At 40.5% G+C, this 21,999-nt stretch overlaps 1 protein-coding gene across 4 annotated transcripts in view; it reads left to right on the forward strand.

The window, feature by feature from the left end:
- CHCHD6 (coiled-coil-helix-coiled-coil-helix domain containing 6) overlaps nt 1-21,999 on the forward strand; it is a 112,593-nt gene that overhangs the window by 22,126 nt on the left and 68,468 nt on the right. For 3 of the 4 annotated variants that reach the window (XM_054076985.1, XM_054076986.1, XM_054076987.1), the window contains exons 5-6: nt 11,255-11,275; nt 16,596-16,679. In XM_054076985.1, the coding sequence (XP_053932960.1) occupies nt 11,255-11,275; nt 16,596-16,679 (105 nt within the window). The remainder of the gene's footprint in view (nt 1-11,254; nt 11,276-16,595; nt 16,680-21,999) is intronic. The other variant, XM_054076988.1, reaches the window with a different exon arrangement.

The raw sequence follows: 21,999 nt of genomic DNA on the forward strand, positions 1-21,999 counted from the left end.
GGGTTGGGGTAGGAGGGAGAATGGCCCTTCCTGGCCCTGTGTGCACATGTGATGCTTTTGCCTTTGAGTTTGTTGGCAGGTGTGGAGAGAAAGGATCCCAGCCTGGCAAGTCAGCCACCAGTGTGGCTGATGATTAATCGCCCTTTTCAAATTGCAATTATGTCAGTCATAGAACCTGTGAATATTAATTCCTGATTTGCTGCTTGAAAAACGGAACAATGATGAGATGGGTCCATTTTACTAATGTCTCAGAAGTGGGCTAAGCGCTGCAGCCAGTAGATACTATGGAAAGCAAAGGCTGCTCTGACTCGGTGTTGTTTTGTCTCTGTCTTGCCTATTCTTCTTCGGTGTTTGTTCTTTTCTTCTGAATCCTCTCGGTGCTTACAGTGAATTTTCCACAGTGACAGTAGTAGGTGGCAGGTTGGCACCTAGAGTGATTTAATCACTGCAAGCAATATTAGTTACCTGGATTTGGTGGATGGCTTTCCACCGTTCACTGCTGCTTCCTGAGTCCCTTAGAGACTTAAGAATGAAATAGGGATTGCTTTTTTGCTGCTTCAGCTGTTTCCCTTCATCTCGAATGTGTGTAACCTTTCATTCCATTATACTTAGATCTTTTGAGATAATTTTCTGATTGTGCCATCTTGGAAGGATATTAACAGGCAAGCATCAGTACACCATGACTGCTTTCTTTTCAGCAATCTGAGCAAATACATGGATGATGAAAATCTCGGTTTCGTCTGCAGTTTGGGTCTGTTATCAGTCATGATCCTGTCTTGTATTTTCTGCATGTATCAGGACAAATTATTTCTTCTTGCTTGTGCTTTAGTTTTCTTGGAATAGTAGTTATCTCAAGAAGTGTTGTCATGATGTCTTGATATTCACTGAAATCTTTGAAAGTGAATAGTGTGGTGTGGTTTTAGGAAGCAAAAATAAAACCCCTCAGAACCCTCTGGTTGTTTCATTCTTGACGCTTTTCAAGTCTTTAACTTTGTGTTTCTTTTAAAGCTTTTCTAAGCTTTCAGTTGTGAGTGACTTTAAGTATCTGCGTGCTTCATTGTTTGCTTGTGGGATTGGTATATGCTGAGTTATCAAACTGACAAATGATTTGTAAGAAACAGAATTAGATAGTGGAAGTTCCGCAAAAATTGGCTCCTCTGTTTGTTCTTTTACTTGTATGTTTTGCGTGGCTGAAAAAGTTGCCTGTTCCCTGAAAAATTTTCAGGATAAGGGCACTAAAGAGCTGAAAGTGTTGGGAATGTGAACTAATTACTTGGTACTTGTGGGAAAACAGACTATTACCTGGTAAACACTCTGAAATTAGAGTGCTTTTTATTGATGCTGAAGTGATGCTTCTCCATTTTGAGGTTCTTGGTGTTTGGCATAGAAGAGGACCTTGCAGGAGAATTGTATCACATCCCATGAACTAACGTGTTCATGTTTAGGAATATCAGCTTATTAATTTTGATCACTGTGTTTAGCGCATAGCTTCATAAGCCCCTATTATTATCCTTCTGTTTAGACACTCATCATTATAGTTAATGTCCCACTGAATTAAAGATGCTATTTGATAACCTCTGCAAAAGCAGGGGGTGGGACTTGAAGGCAACAGCAGGCCAGTTCTAGTGCTGTGTCACGCTGCTAGGAGAAGGCTAGAAGAAAATTGGCTGCAGCAGAGAATAGGGAAAAAAGTTTTTGGTTTTTTTGTTTTTTTGGTTTTTTTTAGTGATGTCCTTTCCTGGAAGAAAAGCAGGTAGCAGACAGTTAAGTATATTTTGGTAACAAGTTCTTATTGGCCTGAAAAGACATCAAGGGCAGTCCTAAGACTGCAGAGTCAGTGCTTCATTCCGACTCTTCTGTTTTCCCCATTTTTCAGCTTTTATAATTGAATTTTAAATTGCTTCTTTTCATCAGACTCTTTCATTTTGGAAGGCTCCAAGCAGTTTGTATTGCTACTGTTACCCTTTGAGGTGAAAATGAAGCATTTCATTTTGCGAAATAAGGATGCTGAATAGACAGCCCTTTAACAACCAAGTTAGCTTCTTGTCCCTAGTTCTTGTGGGTGTTATTTTTATCTTCCTTCTCCTCTGTCTTCCTGTTTTCTCCGTGCGCTTTGTCTAAACTCTGTAGAAACTACTTTGTCCAGTGCTTAGTTAATGGCCTCTAAGCATGCCTGTCAGACAAGGAAGTGACCACACTTATTATGGCTCTGAAGAGGTATCAGGACTGCCAACACCTCTGACTTCTGAAAGTGCAGGTTTATTGGAATGGAGAGTCTGCACTTAGAAACCTGTCTGCAAAATGCAGTGTGTTCAGTAGTGCCTGGCTGATACAGAAGCTTGCATTCCATGGTAGGACTAGAGTGATCAAAAGCTTCAGCTTCCGTTTCGATTGGAATATTTTGCCCACAAATGCTTTGAAAGATTTGTTTTGTCATCAGGAATTCATCTTCAGTTTCATATCACTTGTTCTTAGGATAATATTGCATTGCTGAATGAGTACTGTAAATATTGATTTTTGATTAATTGAAATAGTTTTGAAACAGACTTTTTTTTTTCTTTGTACTTAACTTGTTATGATAGGATTTGTTTCCATATGACTCCTCAACAATACACATTACAAGGTCTTCCTCCAGGATACTGCCGAGACACTCTCTGTTTTAGGTGGAAGCCCAGCAGACAAGTACGTATTCAGCTGCGCAGTGGTGTGAGGTGTGTACATTCATCCTGTTGACACAAGGTGCAAATATCAGCTCTTACTTAAGAAGTGCTGAAAGTCATGTTTAAAGATCCTTCGGGCACACAGGTGATCTCTGGCATTAACAACAGGTCTGATTATCCAGCAAGGGGGAATGGCATGGTATCCAGTAATTTATCTTGAAAAGGAGTTCAGGGATATCAGGCCAGGAACTGGAGGTTCATATTCAGAAAGTTAAGGTGTTTTGGAACCAAATATGCTGATAATCACCATCATGTCAGTACTTTTGGTTACTGAGGACTGAGAATTTAAACTAAAACTTGAAATGGCTCTTTGCCTTATTGTAGGAAGTAAAGAGTTGACTGTATTTGTAATGTGACTTGAGAGAACAACCAGTGTTGTGAACAGCTTGGAAGGGGAAAGGAGTCTGCCTCTCTGTGTTAGCATGTGGGTTTTGTGTGTCTGTGTGTGTTTCCTCCAACATCATGAAAATAGACTTCATCCTTTTTACTTGGCAATTCCAGTGCTTGTGAGTTCAAGGTAAGCTCTGCTTCCTCTGTGGCTTTGGTCTCAAACGGATCCTGCTCTTATTGCTTGAGCACTGTGACCGATGTGAAGAGGAAGATGGGGGCAGAAGGAGATGACTTCAGCTGCTGCCTGTCTCATTTCTGTCAACGTGAAGAGCTTTACAGAGACGAGTAATATTTTGCAATTGAGTTTCTCTTTTAAAGACACTCTGATGCTAATGTTGATTTAATAAGATTCTCTCGTTCTCTCTTCTTGCTTAATTTGAAACGTCTAATTTTGTGCTTCACAGTTCTGAACACAGAATTAGTGAGGGAAGAAGAGCCAGAGGCAGGAGGAGCAGAGTGCCACACCAAAAGTTGCCAGGGGAGATTGATTCAATAGAGCGAAAAGGTGCAAAAGGTTATATGACCACAGTTCAGAAAAACGTGATGGTGATACAAATGAGAAGGAAGCTTGAGCCTTTAGAATGTTTTCTGGTCTCTGGGTGTATTACCAACAGTAAATAGAAAAGAGGGCATCTGAGTGTTGGCTTTGAGTGCCTTTTTTTTTTATTTTATATATATACAATATGTGTATGAGATAAGCTTTTAAAGGGTTTTTATTTTAAAAGTTGTTTTGAGAAGTATGGCATTTATTTTCAAAAGTGCTGAGAGGTTATGACAGATTGTGAATTTGATCTTGCTAATTTATTTTGTCTGCACCTGAATGTTTTTTCCTGCTTTAATTTTATGGTTGTGGAAAAAGCTATGGGCATCACTTGACATTTAATTCTTTTGTTGTAGTGGGGATAAATGTAAACTCCCCCAAACCACACTACCAAATGATAAATAAAATACAGTACAAATAATAGTAATGCAAGGTTTTTCCTTGTCCTCCTGCTTTGTTAGTATACCTTTCCTCTGTCTCTTAGGAAACCATTCCTGTACAACGGAGTTGAATCCTAATTTGCCTCTTGCTTGAGTTGGATGACAGTTCTTCACGCAACCAAGCGGACAGCGTAAAAGGAATACAAGTTATGTTCAGCTTCATTTTATGATAAGCTGCCAACGTGTTTCATTGAAAACATCATTAAATCACAATTAAATCCACAGGAAAAAAATAAGCCATCTCAGTGAATATTTGGTAGATGAGGTTTATGGTTTTCAGTGCTGGCCAGAGGCATAATCTATGCCTTGCTGTTGGAATTTCGTGAAAGCTGTGGTAAAGTCCCAACACAGAATCATCAGAAGGCTGTCCCAAGCCTGTGGATGATGGTCTCCACCTGTGTTTTTTCTACCCCGTGGCCTTGGTTAAATACAAGTGTCCTGTTCCTGCCTCAAACTCTTGTGTAACATCCCCCTTCTCCTATTTCTTCTCGTGTTGTTTCTGGTAATAGGAGCTGAATTTCTGCCACTTGCTTCTGCGGAGTTTGGTAGCTGATACTGGATTGTAAGGAGTTGTCTCAAACATTTGCTTGAGGGAGTGCACCAAGCAGGCCTGCATAAGGAATGAGTTTTTAGGGCCAGCTGTTATTATAGATTCTAAAAAAAGCCAGGACCTGCCTTCAAGGGTTTCTTTTTCCCTGACTTTTGGTGCCGATAGTGACTAGTCTCTAGGAATATTTATCGGATCGCTTGCCTGTCTGGTTATTTCTAGTCTACTGAACTGGTCAACTTACTTGGTCAATAAATCAATGAACAGGTTCTTAAAATTACTTCGGAGTTGTAGCGTACAAAAGGAGCTCACAGAAAGTAAATGATTGATTGTGCCCCAACTGTAATTAGAGAGCAAACAGTGCGGAGATATGTTTGTAAATAGTATCTGCTATAATAAATACAGCAATCTGTCTTTAGGGTTCTGTGATATTCTGAGCTGGATTGACCCTTTCAGTTTGGAAACTCACGAAGCATCAATCTTAGCTCTGTAAGGTCATCTGACTGCTATATTTAGAGCATACGCTATTTTAAAGCTAAATTTCAACCTCTTGCTTTTGATCAAAGGTCCAGCAGTAAATAATTCTCTAGTTCCTTAGCATGCAGCATCATTTTTGAGCTCCAGTGAGAGCAAAATGTTGTTTTCTTTTGCTAAGGAATATTCTTCAGACTGTTCAACTCTTCCTGCTGCACCTAGTCTTTACCCTCTTCTCGAGCAGCACTTGGTTTGTGATCCTTGCTGAGAGATTACTGGGTGCTGCTCCTTCATAGAAAGAGAGAATTCTCTCCCTCTGCCCCTGACTTTTTCAAGCCATCTGCCTTGAGCAAGTGTGTTGTGTGTTGCATTGCCCAGCAATGGGCATTGAATCAACATTGAATTCTCAAAGTTCTTATAAACGTTAAGCGCTTGAAGAAAATGGAAAACTGATGTTTGCAAATTGGCTTAACAAATGGAAGTCAAAATATAGCTGGCGGTGACATAGATTTGCAAGGTGCTTTTGATACAACTGTGCCCTCAAGATTGCAATGTAAAAACAAAGAATGCAGCTTTACAGTAGCCTGAAATCTATTGTTGCTGAATCTACACTATTCTTTTTGCAGATGGTTTCATTATGATATACTTGGACTTCATTAGAAGATGCAGTCTTGCAGCATTTTCTCTGATGACAGCTTAGTGAGGAGCCAAAAGTGCATGTATTTGAGAACCAGTATGTTCTCTTACTAAAACACACAGTGAGTTGCAGGTGCTTTGGCAGTACGAATCTGAGTCTCTAGTGGACATTTTGTCTATAGCTCAAACCACAACTTAATTGGCAGCCTTTTCATAACGCTGACTGTGGCCTAAGATGTAGGGAATGCTGCAGGCAAAGACCGAGGTGCATTTTTAGAACTGATCGTAGGGAAATTTAGTGCTGACTGCCTGTCTCTCTTTAGTGATCATAGAAATAAGTGAGATTGTGGTGAAGTTCCTCACTTTTATGTTTTTTCTTTTCTGGGCAGCCTCTAGTGTCTTTCTACGTATTTTCAACTCCATTTTATTCTATAGGTAACACCTTAGAACAAACATGATTGTGTATTTGTGCTAGCCCACACCATTTATTTTTGCTTGTGTCCCGTATGCTGCTTGTGGTTGATTCTGTAAAGTTTTGGAATCAACTTGGTTGATGTTAAATGCTGATTACTGTATGTCTCTCCCACATACACCCTGGTAAACTGCTAAGTTGGATTCTGCTGCTATTAAGACACTGACCATGTAATGCTGCGTGAAGTGTGCTCTGTGTATGTCTGGGATGAAAGAGCAGGAAGAACACTAAAATTTACAAGACTGTCAGAGTGAGTAAAGATGTAAACTGTAATGTCTGAAAGTGCACCTGACTCTTCAACCTGCAGAAGGATTCATAGAGACAGACAAGAAATGCATGACCATGACTGAAGGCTTTCAAGGAAGTTCTTACTCAATCATACCTTTTCCTATATTAAAAAGCGGCACCTGAGTCAACTGTATTTCTTTTAAACTGCACAGTATTTGAGATAATCAGTTTTTTAAACAAAAAGAAATTAGATTTCTAATCTGATGGCAGGAACTCTGTATTCACTGTACTGTCCTAAACCAGTATCCATTGGCTGCTCCCTGTATATACTTGCTTTGCTCAGAGGCAGGTAAAAAATGGCACGTAGTGTCTGGTAGCAAGTGTGGGAAGGGAATTCCTTCTGAACTCACATGGTTCATCATTTTATTGCTTGGAGGCATGTGGCTTGATTATGCATGCCATCCTGATTTTTTTGCAAAACAGTGGTTGTGTTTGAAGTACTGTGTCTGACTCGGAAGCTAATATATTTGGTATTTAAGAATCTGGCAAGAGAAAGCGATGTCCCCATATGCATGCACAGAAACTAGATTGGGATGTAGGCATGCATAACTATTATTTTCCCCCGTCTGTCCTATCCCTAGAAAGCCATATGCCACCCTTAGGCTAGCATAATGGGAGTCTGTATTAATGATTATGAGCTAGAAATAATCCAAGAAGAGTTGAGTGGCCTTTGATTCTAGCTTTATGGAAAATACTTCATTGATTCAGTAGGATCTGAAAGATGGTCTGGGATAGAAAATCATAATTAATGTAGAATTTCATTATGTGCTTTCTTGCCACTTGTTTTGAAGGGGTTAAATTGTCAGGGACTTGGAGATTCTTTTGGCTAACAGAAGGAATTTAAGTGAGGAGGTAAAACTTTGGAGGGAGTTATTGACTTACCTGCTATCAGAAATAAGCATCTTGAGCATACATCTCTAGAAAGTTTACACTCTGCAAGATTTCTATAGACATTGAATGCCTTGTCTGTTGGCAGCCTACAAAATGAAAACTCTGTATGTATGCGTGTATAGAAGTGGTGATGGGAAAGGGAGAATGTGGGAATGGGCTGAAGTATTACAGCAGGCAATGAAAGCAGATGGTTTACTTTGGATTTTATAAAATAGGTTTCTCTTTATTTTGTTTTAAATGAAAACTATCAACTGTCAACATTGCAAACCTATTTGCAGCAATGCTGGAAGAATTAGAAGTGCAGTTGTCCCTGAATCATAAAAGGGCAGAGGGTTTTTCTGCTGCCTCCTATCTTCATGTTTATAGAATTGTGTATGCTCTGTATACATTGGAGTTGAGCAGTTTCATCACAGCTTTTCCTCAGAATTGACTGCTCTTCAGTGTCTTTTCTTGCTTCCTCTCCCTTGTCAGTTGGTTACATCTCTGACTCATTACATTTAATATTGATGCTGCTTCAATTTTCCACTAAACTGGAAGCGTTTAAGGGTCTGGAGTGGGTACTGAATGTCTGGATACATTCTTTAAATGCTTTAATTCCTATCATGGTGGAAAAGTTTAGAGCTGGCTTATTGCCTTAAGAAGAAATGACTCTTTGCTCATTCAGTGATGAAGTCTGGTCATCAAGATGTTAGAATGTGTGCTGCAGAGCTCTTCAGATACTGACATGAGTGCAAAAGTTGTTGCCAGCAGCTGTCTTGCGTTTTGGGCACCTGCTGCCTCTCATTTCTCGCATCTCCTACTCTTATCTTGCACTCCCAAAGTTGGCAGTGCCCCTAAAAATCCTCTGTAGCGAGTTTTTAAGTAGGAGATCTATACCAAGCTGGTGGTCAGGATTCCGGAGCAATTGGTCACGCTGTAGGGAAATGGGTTGTGTGACAGTTATTGACTATGGCAAGGTAACGGACATCCAGGGTAAAGCTGGTTCCAGTCAGGTTGTAAAAGCATTGGCGTTCCTAAGGCCGCTGTTCTATCACGTCAGTCCCGTCCTCCCCCACTGCCAATTGCAGAGCTTTTTATTTTGCTTATTGCCATTTTTATGTTTGCCCAAACTGTGACAGGCACAAGTGATGTGCCCGTTATGGCAGTGATGTATGGGTGATGTGGGAAGAGATGGGATGGAGGGTGATGGGCTTGGAAGAGATGCTGGAAATTGCCCGTATGTGTGAAATACTGAATTGGCTCTGTATTCATGATTTCAGTGGAAGTTGGACTGTTGATACATCCATGAAGCGTCCCCCGCCTGAAGAATCAGCTCTTAGATGTGAGGTCCCCAGAAGCACAGATGCATTACTTGTGTGATTCCCATATCTAGCTTGAGTCTTCTCAAAGTGGACTGTCTTATTTCCCCATATAAATATTTAGAATGGGACTGCTTTGGCCTGAGATCCTGTTTCAATAACATTTTGCCTCTGGTACGATCAAGAAGGAATATCTTGGTTTGGTTTTGAACCCCAAATGATTAAGCCCAGTATTTATTCAGCTTCCTTTTCATTGCTATCCAGTGGGCTACTTGGAAGAGAAATTAACCCTTATTTTACAGCAGAATAGAGCAGTATTGACCAAGAGTGCTAAAGGATGGTGTGTCCCGGGGCAGGGATTATGAAGCTCACAAGCCTTGAGCTGGGAGCTGGAAGTGAAACTCTGTTAGGAATGAAGGAAACCAGACATTGCTCATTTCTTAAACAGTTTAAGTAAACTTTGAAAATATTAGTGGATACGTTGTGTCTTTTATTATCAGTCAGTTTGGTAAACACAACTCTCTAAGACATCTTGGCACAGGCTTGTGAGGGAACACAACTTAAACCAGTAGCCCTATTGAGTTTTTATTTTTGTGTTATTTAATTATTATATTTTATTTAGTCTGTGCTTCACTCTAAATGCAGTTATTTTTTTCCCAAAGCAGCAATATGTCCTATTGCATCTACAACGGTTTTAATTTTCCTGTTTCCATTCAGTGAAGTGTATCTATCTATTCTTAGAGTAATAATTTTCCCCCTTCCTGGAAAATGACAAAATTAAAGCCTTAGGCAGTACCTGTGGAAGAGATGCCCTGTGGTTAGTAACAGTGTTATCTTTCTTAAAACTGTAATTCTGCTATTGTGCGTTCTGTCTTATATAAAGAGTATAAAAGGGACCACCTCTCGGTGATAGGGCTGATTCCATCTCTTTCCTCTCTTCTCAGCAACTGTCTATTGCCACTGAGTTAGTACCTCCCATTTATTGTCGCGCAAGTGTTTGTCCACCAGGAATGTGTCAGTTAATGGCTCAGGCATCCCAGGGATGACAGATGTACCTACGGTAAGGAGCTACCAGTATGTGTGACCTACCATGAAATAATAACATGCACCATAAAAAGCGCTGCGTTTCTCCTGTCCATCTGCTGAGGATGGACAGCCTTGCAATTGCTAAAATGTGAAAACAAAACTAAGCACATCTGTCATGACTGTAAAAATCAGCAGGAAGAAAAATGTTATTCAAACTAGGCTTTAGTCAGGACGGGTCAATGATTACTGGTAAACACGTGTTGTGTGTTGGTTTGCTCAGCCAAGGGCTTGGTGCTGTTATATCAAACCTGTCTGCAGGAAGGGGGGAGTTGGCCTCCCCGAGCTGATGTTCAGTTGCAGCCTTCTCAGCTGTTGCAAAGGATGAGGATGGACGACACACATAGCTGCTGACACATTATCCCTCAGTTACCTGAAGTAGTCACTCTATGCTATTAAAATGATGGCAGATCCTGTAAACGTATTGCACTCCACCGTCTGCTCCCTCTGGCACTGAACTATGACTAAGAGGAAAGATCCCCCTACCCTGTCAACTCCCCTCAAATAAATAATCATAATAAAAAAGCCAGCCTTTCTGAAGTTCCTGCTCAGCGAATGTGCTGCTGATTGAATATAGCCCTGAGAGGCAGGGAAGGCTTGCAGCTCTTGACAACAAATGAGAGCTGTGGCTGCCTCATAAATATCTTGGCTTCAGAAGGTGGTGGTTATGGGCATGAGATGTTTATCATCTTATACTTGCTTTGCTGCTGCTGGGCTACGGTGTAAGTAAAAAGTAGTATTAAGTAAATAAGAGGTGATACTGCAGGCCTGCTTGATCTGCTTGTCTTCGTAGTTAGATAGTCTTGCTGACATAAGGAGCAGGTGAAGGCAGCTTGGATTTGACAGAGGTTTGAACTGTGTTCTAAAGATGTGTTCAGTTGCCTACGAAGGGGAATCTGGTTGGAAATCTGATCGATCAATGGACTTTCTGTTAGGAAGCACTCTTTGAAATTGTCCAAGTAACAAAGATAACTTGCTATGTAGGTTGGCTTTTGCGTTCGAAAATGGCCTTGCAAAAGAATACTTGTTCTTTACAGGTTGTTTGGAAGCAGCGCAGTTGTTGGCCACCTGTTTGAAGTATGCCTGGCATTGCTGTGTGCATTAGTTGGTCCATGATTTGGGTATTGATGTCTCTAACACTGTGCAGCGCCTTGCATGACTCCCTGAAACCGGCTGCTTCACAGCTGCCTTCCCTTTGCTTTCACACTGCAGGGCAATCCTGCAAGCAGCCTTCAGGGGCTTTGCTTTAGTTTTATTTTTGAGGGTGCATGTACTTTTGTTTTGCTTTAATAGCACAGTTCCCAATAGGGGACAGCACTGCGCTGTTTCAGATGCTTGTCATTTTTAAGGAACTTTTCTAAACTTGTCATCCTAAAAGCTATATTGTGCAGCAGCAGGCGTCCTCCATAAATCACTGATTTCTCTTTTTCTTCTCTTTCCCTTCCTTTCTCTCTTGCACTCTTTTTATTCCAAGCCTGCAGATTTGGACGCCTGGGTAAGCTCTCTTTTTTTTGTCTGGATCTTGCTTATTCCAAGTGTCATGTTGTTACTGTGTGCGTACAGATTGTTATTGCTGAGCACAGATGCAGGATTTTATTTTCTGTCATTACATTTTAAAAGGTGTTCAGCTAGAAAATTGCATATTATTTCCTCCATAAAGATTTTCACTGGTTCCTTTTGTGTAGCTTACAGCTGCTGAAACCAAACTTGATCTGGTGATGTGTGTTGTTGGCTGAGAGAGTAACAAAACCAGGAGGAAATGAAGGTTACACCAGTACTGCTTTTTAAGGCCATGAGTCTGCATCTGGGTTCTAAAACAAAACAAAACCAAGTCACCTGTTTATAACAGAATGAAAGGACAAAAAGGAAGTGATTCTGTAGGCCCCTTGTGTCTGGAGCAGTCACTGCAGGAGTCTCGGCAGTACTGGTGATATTTCTGCTGATGCAAGTGGAGGCTGAGTCAAGGCTCCCTCATGGTTACTTGTCCGGTACCAGCCTCCCTGTAAAGTTCTGCTGTTCAGTCTCAGATGTGATGTGCACAAGCTGCCTCTTCCTGTTTCGGTGTTGCCTTTTCAGCTCTGCCAATCCCCTTAGGCTTGGTCAGGAACATGCCAGTCAGCTAATTTTGGAGCTAGTTCTGTTCTTCAGTGCATTGCTGTCAACTCCTTCTTCTAGTCTTGGAGCCTTTGATAGCATTTGTTTTTCTCCCCTGCCACCTGGACTGCTACCAAGACTGGAAGAGGCATGGAAAAGCATGAGGCATAAGAATTTGCAGTTGCGAAGTGTGATGACTTGAGGTACCCAGCCAAAACCTCTCTGCTGTGCTGCTGCAGAGGTGTTACTGGATACCTTTGGGGGAAGCTGATAACTCCTCTCGGCAAAGACAGGATGATGTAGAAACAAGGCATTTGGTAAGAGTCTCATGGACCTTTCCTTTATGCTTGTATCTTCATTCCCTGGATTGCCTCTGACTGATTCTCTAGGCGTCATCTCACTAGATCATCTGTGAGTGGTGAATGTTTTGCCAAGAAGATAAATATTTTTGCAGTAGTCTTGCCAAGTGCTGTGACTTGCCTTTGAGGAAGTTCTTCATAGACTAGGGTATGGACCTTTCCTTCTAGCTCAACCTGTCCTTTGCAGAAGGGAAATGATTTTATTTTTCCCTCCAGCAGAGCCTTCTCCATTCCCTCTCCCCAAATCCCAGAATCCCAATAGCATTGCAGGGAGAGACAGCCTGATGGTAGCTGTCAGCTGTGGGCTGTGCTATTCCTGCACTTCATTCCTGGGTGCCACATTCCCTACTGTAATGTTCAGACCCTGCCAAGAAGCTCATCTTTTCCAAACAGATTTCCTTCCTAGTTTTCCTGCTTAACAAGGTGATGAGAAAGGACTGTGATCCAAAATAATAATCTGGTGATATTTTATGGGGGGCAAAGCCAAAGCTGATCTGTGAATGGATGTAACTTGAGTAAACCCAGCTCTAGAAGAGCAGTTGCACAGCCTGACGTGTTGCATGTTGATGTCAGTTCAGGATGAGGCTAAGGGCGTCTGGCTTTGTTCATTGAGAATGAATCAATAATATTTCATTACCTCAATTAGGAGGGTTGTAAAATATTTCTTTTTGGCCTGCCTGTCAGCTAGCAGGCCAGTGCTTGAATTCTTTGGTTGAGCCAGCGTGTAATGCATAGCTTTAGAAACGTGCTTTCACAGTTTGTTTCTAAATGAGTTAGTTGATAAACAGAGAGGAGGAGGCAGGGAATCGTACATGACTCTGCCCTGTCTCTGTCACTGTTCAAAGCAGCACTGAGAACCTGAGAAACTTTGGGCTATGTTAAAAATGTAAAGCTAAAATGTAGGAAGAATTTGAAAGAGCCCCCAACCAGTGCATGAATCTGTGCCCATGGAAGCTGCAGTGTACTTTTGTAAGGATACAATGCTTGTAGCTTCCCTGACATGTAACTGCACAGGGAATTCTTGAGCATTTCCCGAACGTATCTTATACCTGGCTTTTGTACAGAGGGCAGTTGCCTATTGCATGCATTCCGTTTTGCAAATACATGCTGTGCCATGCTACTTTTTCTAAGCTTTGAATGCATTTGTGTGTTTGACAACTAACTATTCTCTTCTTCCCCTCTGTTTCATGAAATGCAACTTTCTGATACATGATTTTCAAACCAGTGTGTTATCATGCATGTCTTCCCTTCTCCGTCCTTCTTTAGTTCTAAATGCCTTTATGTGAAAAGTGTATCTGATGCTTTGTTTGGCACCTGCAATCTCAATCCCCTGTGAAATTGTAATCATCTCCCAGTTCTGTCTGGGACATCGCAGGCTCCTACTTCAGGTAGGGAAAAGCAGGAAGACTAGAGGAACTCTTAATAAATATCCTGTATTCATACAAACTGTCCCTTGTTGCTTAACCCAGTTTGGAAAAGTGAGTATTTCAAATGACACATGCTCTGACTACACCATTCATACTTCAAACATCATAAAGCATGCTAAAGTTTCTAGTAATAACAGCTGGGGACAGAGGGAAACAACAGCTTTGAAGCAGGTTTGTCACAAATACAATGTTTCTCAGTATACTTCAATGCACTGAAACATCAGCAGCTCTTGAAAACAAGCAAAACATTGAAAATATGTTTGAGTTGGTAAAATTTTCTCTGCAACCTCTGGTTTGTCATACAACTGATGGGCTATAAGTGGGAGATGATGGGAGATAATATGAAGAATTTACTTAAGGGAAGGATAGGGAGTATACTGATGTCACAGTCTGTGGCTGGGAGATCCATTTTTAATTCTTTGACATCAGTTTTAAAAGACCCTAGGAAAGTCACTAACTTAATGTCTGTCTGCTGCAAGGTATGTTAATGTGGAGGCATTATTCACGTTGGGCACCCCAGCTCCAGTCAGGTCTGCCTAGGAGTCCGTGGGTTGTCATCATGCGTGTCAGCACGCCTCTAATATGTCCTCATCTCAGCACCCTACTGGAGAGATTAGGCATCTGGTTTGTGTTTGCTTCCAGAGGTGTCATATGGATAAATATGCTGAATTTCGTGGTGAATGAGGTCGAGCAAGCTCATCGAATGAAAAGATGGGGGAGCGTGTCAGTATGTGGATCTGTGTCTTGCCAGAAATAGAATTAAAGCTTCTTGCCCATCGGTATTGTTACAGGTGTTGGTTTTATGCTCCCAGAATATCTGCTACCCCAGGAGAGCAGCACTGCCAAATAATTAATTTATTTGGCATAAGCAGGAACTTCCTTGTGTTATTAAGAGTTGATCTTTTGACTCTTTTTCCTTTTTTTTGCTTGTATTACAGTTCGCACAAAAAGCACCTTCCATCTGAATTGTGCACAGGGCTGAGTATTATGTTACTCTTATTTCTTTTTCTTATTTGTTTTCTCCTTAAGGAAATACAAGTCACTTGTTTAGTGATCTGGTTTTATGGGTGAATAAGGGTTCTTTGGTCATCCACCAGACCACTGTGCTTGCTTACATTGGTTTCATTTCAGTTGAAAGTGCTTGGTCCTTTTCTGAATATATATATATATTGATATATATATTCAATATATATCTGAAGATGGGTATTGGTTCAGAGAGATAGGTACGGTTCTTTTATCAGAGAATGGTAATGATTTTGGCACTTCAATTGCCCTTCTGTGCCCCTGTTGTTGCTGTGGTGTCTCTTTGGTCAGGCTACGTATATGGAGCAACTAACTCTCATCTGTCTCCCCATCCTATTTCAGCTGGTTTGCAGACTGGAAGATATATAGCAGCTCTGGTTAAACCAAGGCCAGAGATTTTGCCTTTTATCAAGTCTTTGAGAGTGAAGGAATTTAGATATGAGCCTATAGCGCTTGTGCTTTACCCTGGCCCTGATGGCAGGTGTGGGAACCAAAATATTTATTTTTTCCTTTAAAAACAAACAGACACCACTACCACACCCCTGCAAGCCCCCTATTTCACGTACTCCTGCTTCTTTACTTGCTTGCTTATCAACTCTCCCTCACTGTCTGGCTTAAAATCTCTTCTAAGCCGTATTATATCACTCTGTTTCCATCAGCAGGGGAGTAGAAAGAAGGAAACGCACAGCAACTGGCTTTCAGATGTGATTTTTCTCATTAACAGTGGCTGTTGGCCGTAAAATGACAGCTCTGAGTCTATGAGGATATTTCTGTCCCAGCTGCTTAATCATATGGGACCAGCATTTTCTGTGATCTTACCATCATCGTTAAAACTTAAGAGCAACGCTTCTGGGATGCTATAGATTACCAGGGTTTGTGTTCATACCAAACAGTCTAATAATTCAAGTTTTGAAAGGTTGGTCTAGTTTTGAAAGGCGAATGTATGTGGCCCCAGAGATTTTGGGGTGAGATGAGGGAAGAAAAACAAGTGCCATTCTTCTTGTTATTGTTGCTTGTTATTTTTAAGCTTAAAAAGTTTGATTAGGATCTATGAATGCCATGTTTTTTTAATGGTAGTTCAGTGTAGGGATGGGAACGCAATGAAATGCTGTTGGCTATAAAGACCTAAAAGGCAGAAGCTGTTGCTGTAACAACACAATTATCTGGTGACCAGATTATCCTTATGCACATGCTCATGCACTGTTTTATTGTTTTGGAAGTCACGCATATTTTGGAAGAAGAAGAGAAATTCTCTGATACCCATCTCCCCTCCAGTTCTGCAGCACCCACCCAGAGGAGCTCTGGGAGTGCTGGGGGCGTGTGCGCAGAGAGCGTGCGGGAGAGTGCTTCAACGTGATGAGCACTGTATATGTCTGTAAGAGCAAATGCATGGTCTGTGAGAATGTCTGTCGCTATAAAAATGCTACAACACGGACTGGTATTTTGGATCATGATTCCTCATGATTGTCAGGATCTGTTAAATCTATGGAGGTTTTCTGATACTCCAAGGGGCGATTGTTTATAAAGTAGAGGATTTAAGGTTTATTTTTCAGGTCAAGCGAAGAACGTTGAAGAGAAGTAATAAACCTCATGATTTGTGAAAACCAGTCTTGGATAAGGTGGAGTTCTGAAAAAGGCAACAGGGAGGTGTCACCTTTCTATGATTGTATGTTTTCAATAAAGACATAAAATCAATGTTATGAGTTTGAGAATGATATAAATAGAGGGGTTTCAAATTTGTAGGGATAATCCAGAATGAACAGGAATACTGCAGGTTTGTAATCCCTTGCACCAATTCTAAGCAATGGATTTTTTTGTTCCTTCCAGTCTGCATCCCGTGTGCTTTCATTGCAGTCACACTTTTTATTGTTAATTCCTTCTTCTACTGATGCTCTTTTGTTCTTCTTCCCAGGCCATAGAGCTGCAAGGCAGGGAGGCAGAGTTGAAGCGGCAAGAGGCCTTCTACAAAGAGCAGTTGGCCCGCATTGAGAGGAAGGTAAGGCTGAGTTGTGTTTTCTTTGTGACCTCTGCATACTAATGGGATCAGACGTGGATCTGTATGGATCCAAGGAGTGGAGAAACAAGAACCATTGTGCTGGAACTGTCAGCTCCCAATATCTATCTGCACCCCATCCCTTTTATAGGTGATGAAAAAGCTGTGCAAAACACATCTTTTGAGCAACTTGCATTTGAAAGATAAGAGAGCTTTAACTAGATGATTTTTTAAAAAAGATTTCTAGTAGTTCAAACTTTATTTCTTTTTTTCCACCATGGGGCTTAGGTGAAAGCTAAATTGAAAAAAACAAATGCCTTGTTTTTTATTCCTTTTCTTAAAATCCTTTCCTAAATTAAACAAAAAAAACCAAACCACAAATCTTGCCATAAATATGAATTAAAGTTTTAGTATTAATTTTTCTCTGGGGAGCCCAGCAGTTCAAAGAGTGGTGCTACAGTGCACTGCCTGCTTCTTGCTGGATAAGCCTCTGAAATGAACATGATTTAAAGAGACACTGTCAAGAAACTTTTAAGCCTGAAATGACCTTTGCAAATCCATTTAGGGATTTGAATGTCTCCCCTAAACGTGGGATTTGCTTCTGTTTAATTGTTTACCATGATGAGTTTTTAAAAATTGATGCCATAAAAATAGGAGCAGCCATGCTGTTCCCTATGAACTAATGCATTTTTTACTTCCTGGCAAAATGAAATAATGTTATAAGTAGTCTTTATTTTTTAATAAATGTGGAGAATAATCTTCTCCAGTTTGGAGCAATTAGACCTCCTGACAGGGAGTTGCTGTATCTGACTTGTCGTCGTGTTACGTGACTAAAAAGAAATGCAAACAATGAAAAAGGTGGATTGCAAAGAGACAATCAATCACCATTACTACCAACATATAGGATGATGGTGAATATGGGACACAGGAAGACTGCAGATTATGGAAATGGTAGGAAGCTATCAGCACATCTATTCCCCTTCTTATTCCCTGCTGCTGCATGATTGTCCATGCAGCATTTTTTTTTTAAGCCATTGATGGTAAAACATGCCCGTGAGCGATTTCACATGATACGATTTTGCAACACTTTAATCCATACAGTTCATTAAAAAATAAACTATTAGAAGTACCACTCAACGTTGCATTCAGATTTTTAAATTCTATTTCTAGATAATGGGGGTTGTTCAGTGAAATTGCAAACAATCTAGCAGCTATCGTTCTAATTATCACAGTTGTCCATATGTTCATACGCAAAGGGAATTTTTGCAATTTCTTGGTCTCATGCTGTGTGCTTCTATTATTTTCTTCTCTCCGGATCTGGTTTCATGAAGTGGAAACTGCAGGGAAAATTTGTGTGTGTGTCTGTCCTTTATGGACAGTGGAGTGGGGAGAAGTTTATGTTCAGACTACATTGTCCTCTTTTTGAAGCCTTTTGTTATATTTTGTTTCCCTTTTCATGTCCTTATCCCTTGCTGCGGGGTAACTTTTTAAACAAGGTGTTGGATATTTTAATGCAAGATCTTCTTGGGAGAGTAAGGTGGCTTGCTCATAGTCCTATTCAAACTGTAGAGCTGCGTAGAAACTGTCTTCTAGTTCACGTGTACGAATGAAGGTAGATAAAAAGGACAGATTTTCTTTCCTTTCTTGAAACTCTAGATAGTTTCTGACCCTTGAACACTAGTGTTTTGCTGGTAATAAAATAGAAGAATGCCTCCAACTGTTAGTGGGAGGTGGTGGGGGCCAGAAGGGAGAGCAGAGAAATGTACTTGAAACAGTGTAATAAAGCTTAATTGTATTAGTTTTGAAAAAGGTTTTCGATCTTCGCTGTGGATAATTTTATTCCTATAATGGTTGGAAAGATGGAAAACACAGCACAGAACAATCTTTTTTATTAGCTGTTGCTTTTATATAATTCTGCTTTTATTTGTTGAATACACGCAGACCTTGGCATTTATTTATTTAATTTCCCTTTCATTCTGCTAAAACCCTCCAGCCCAGGCTTAGATGTATTTTTATATATCTATGTATGTATATGTGCGTCTGTACTAGAAAAAAGCTACTGGTAAGGGAATGAGGTGGGGAGAAGCTCTGAAAGTTTGCTTTCTCTGCCGTTTTTGGAGAGGATGGTCACTTAGAGTGTGGTCACTGGTAGCTTGGAGGTGTTGGGCTGGGAGTGAAGGGACATAATGGCTCAGTGTGGAGTCAGAAAGCTGAAATTTCTTGTTCTAAGGATCAGGCTGTCAGGAATTCTTCCCTCTCCTCCCCTGCTGTGGCTGTCCATAACCTCAAGTTGGCTTTGTCCCCAGTTCTGCATGATAACAGAATTCAGCAGTAGGAGACTTAGAGATTTGTTTTTGAAGGATGTTTTGAATGCTAATTTTGAGAAGTAAGTACCTTCCTGGTAGGATGCTAAGAATAATTCTGTAGTATATTCTAGACAATGGAGTAGCTGCTGCACTGAACCAAACACGGAGACTGTCCTGTTTCTTCTGACAGTGGTCAGTTTTCAAAGGCTTTGAAGGAAGATAACAAAACAACCTCACCAAGACAAAACAACAAAAGAACTTTTGGAGAACAACTTCGAGAAGTCTTCCTAAGTGTTGTCAGTCAGAGGCTGACACATGCCCTGTGCAAAAGCGTTTATTTTCATTCAGTGTTTTTATTCACTGTAATGGAACTTGGATTACTGCCATGATTCTTCTATGTGTCTCAGGCATTTTTCCTGAAGCCTTGTTTAACTCTTTGCCTCCAATACCATGTGTCAGTGTGTGCCACAGGTTAACTTATATACACTACAAATTCTCTGTTACCAGTTGCAAACAGTTTTTTCATTTATTATCCTTTACTTGAAAGAGATAAAAGGAATTCTCTTCATTATTCTTTATATGTACACTTCTGTTCCCTCTCTTACCTTCTCATTAAGCTTGAGAGGTCCTCACCTTTTCAGCCTCTGCTTGTGTGAATGATTTTTTTTCTAGGTTTCTCATTCTACTTGTTTGTCTTTGGGCCCTTTCCCCCTTGCAGCTCTGCCTTTGAGACGTATTGACCAGAATCGAACTCAGTAGTTCCTTTGAATGCAGCAGACTGTGTGAATATATTATCCTTTTATTTTGTAATCTCGGAAAGAGTACTGTAATCTACTGGAGAGAGCACAGAATTGGAAGCAGAAACCTGCTCATTTTCTAGTAGCTGTTTCTCTCTTGGAAGTTTGGAACAATTATTTAGTGCATCTATCTCAGTTATTCCATCTATATGATGGAATAGTTTATAAGAGGAGGGCAAAGTGTTGTGAAACGGTAAAGTTATAGAAATGCTAAACAGGCTTTGTCTTTAGTTTACATGAGATGAACTGTGAGTTTACTGTAGTTCAAATAGACCGTGAGAAACTCAGTTTCCCTAGACAGTCTTAATAAAATTTTCACAAAAAAGGGCATGTGTGAAAAATAATTTGTTTCAGCTTTTAAGGTTTTCCCCGTTTGTCTTCTACTGAAGCACTAGAAGAAGTAAGATGGGGAGTGCAGGTGTGCTCTGTCACTCTGAAGGTCCATCTAGTTCAATGTGCTGGTCCTGGCTGAGACCGAAAGTGGATGTCCAGGAACGAGTGTAATATTAGGGCATGTAGATAGGATACCTGCCCAAAATGCTTTGATCATCCTGGTTGGTCATCTTTGAAACTTTTCCACATCTGTTTAATCCTCTCTAACAGGTGTGAACCAGAACTTTGTACACAGCGCTTGAGATATGGTGGACCAGGAATGCATGTGGTGGCTGTATCAGAATCACTGTTTGGTTCTCTGTTTTTTTGTAGTGCGTGACACTTGATTTGGACTTCTAAGTTGTGTTGAGCAAATGCCACAGCTACTGCTCCTTGCAGCATTCAGCTGTTTTCAAATGCATGCTGTACTGGGATTAATCCAATGCTGTGATTTCTCGTTGGGGAGGGATTCTTCCCACTGCGCCTTTTATTACCAGTTTGTCAGGGCTTGTGTGTGTTTGAAGGGGTGGTAGGTTTTGTTCTGTCTGCAGTGCGGTCCATGCTTTTTAGACTTTTCTTTTGAATCAAATTTTATTGAATAAATCTATTGTAGAGGATCAGAACAGTGGTGATACCCTTGGTCTTCCTCACTTTAACTGTGGTACTTCAGTGTAACTTGTGTTTCAGTCTCTTGGGTTGCTTGTATGTTTTTGTTTTGGAGTGCCTGCTGTATTTTGGTAATCAGAAAAATTACAGGGAATAGATCCTTAGAACTGACTATTTCTTAAATGACTGTGTGTAGTTGCAGGATTTTGGACCTGGTGGTGTAGATATTCTATTCCACACCTGTGTTTCCTATGCAACTGTCTAATCTCCACTAAGTAATCTGGTAATTAGACTTGGATAATTGGTTATAAGCAGTTAAACTTCTAAGTCTGACGACTTAGTCAGAGTTTTGCATCTCATCCATGTAATTTGGAATTGTGTCACAAAGAGTGGGTCATGCCTTGATTGTTTTAAAGGATGTTTTGTATGGCAGTGTTTGCCTGGGTACAAAGAATGAGAGTTGGACCTAATAATCTGTAAGGTTAACCTCAGAAACACTTAATTTGAGAAGCCTACGCTGATGTTCTTTCACGCATTTATATGTTCCTGAGAAGCAGGGAGGGAAGGAGCTTGATATAAGTACTTAACATATATGCTGCTCAGAACTGGGATTTTTGTTAAGGGTTCTGTGTATGCATTATCCTGCTTTCTCCAAACGGTAAAAACATCCTTTAAGAAGTGCAATAAGAAAGATATACAGCCTCTCCTGCAACCCCTCAGATGCCAGGAGATTCACTTAGCATTTTAGTTGTACACTTTCTCCCAAGTAAATATTTGTTTGACTCCTTTTGCTGTTTGGCCTCTTGCTGGGTTTAACCTGACAAAGATTAACGGCAAACGGTAGAGCAAAACATGAGCAGCTCTTTGGAGCAGTGTAAAACGGCAGAGAAGGGCTGAAGGTAATCTCAGCAGATAAAGTGAAACTCCTTGCTTTAGATGCGTGTCTGTTCTTTGTTTGGATTTACCTAAACTTCACTCCCATGTTATCTTTTATTAGGTGGCCACGGACAACTGTGAGCAGTGGGTACATTAGTATGCAATGTTTTTCTGCTTGCAGTTTTTCAGTACAGTAAGTGGCACAAGAAGTGTCCATAAGCTGTTGAGTATTTATGCGAGTGGGGAAGGAGTGCATTGAACAAATATTTTTATTATTTTTTTAATAAGGTAGATTTCAACTTATTCTGCTTAGCTTCACAAATCCTATAATTTTGTGTATGGCATTCACCTTGTTTGGTTTGTTTA

Source organism: Cuculus canorus, chromosome 11, assembly GCF_017976375.1.
Source record: "Cuculus canorus isolate bCucCan1 chromosome 11, bCucCan1.pri, whole genome shotgun sequence".
Lineage (NCBI taxonomy): Eukaryota > Metazoa > Chordata > Aves > Cuculiformes > Cuculidae > Cuculus > Cuculus canorus.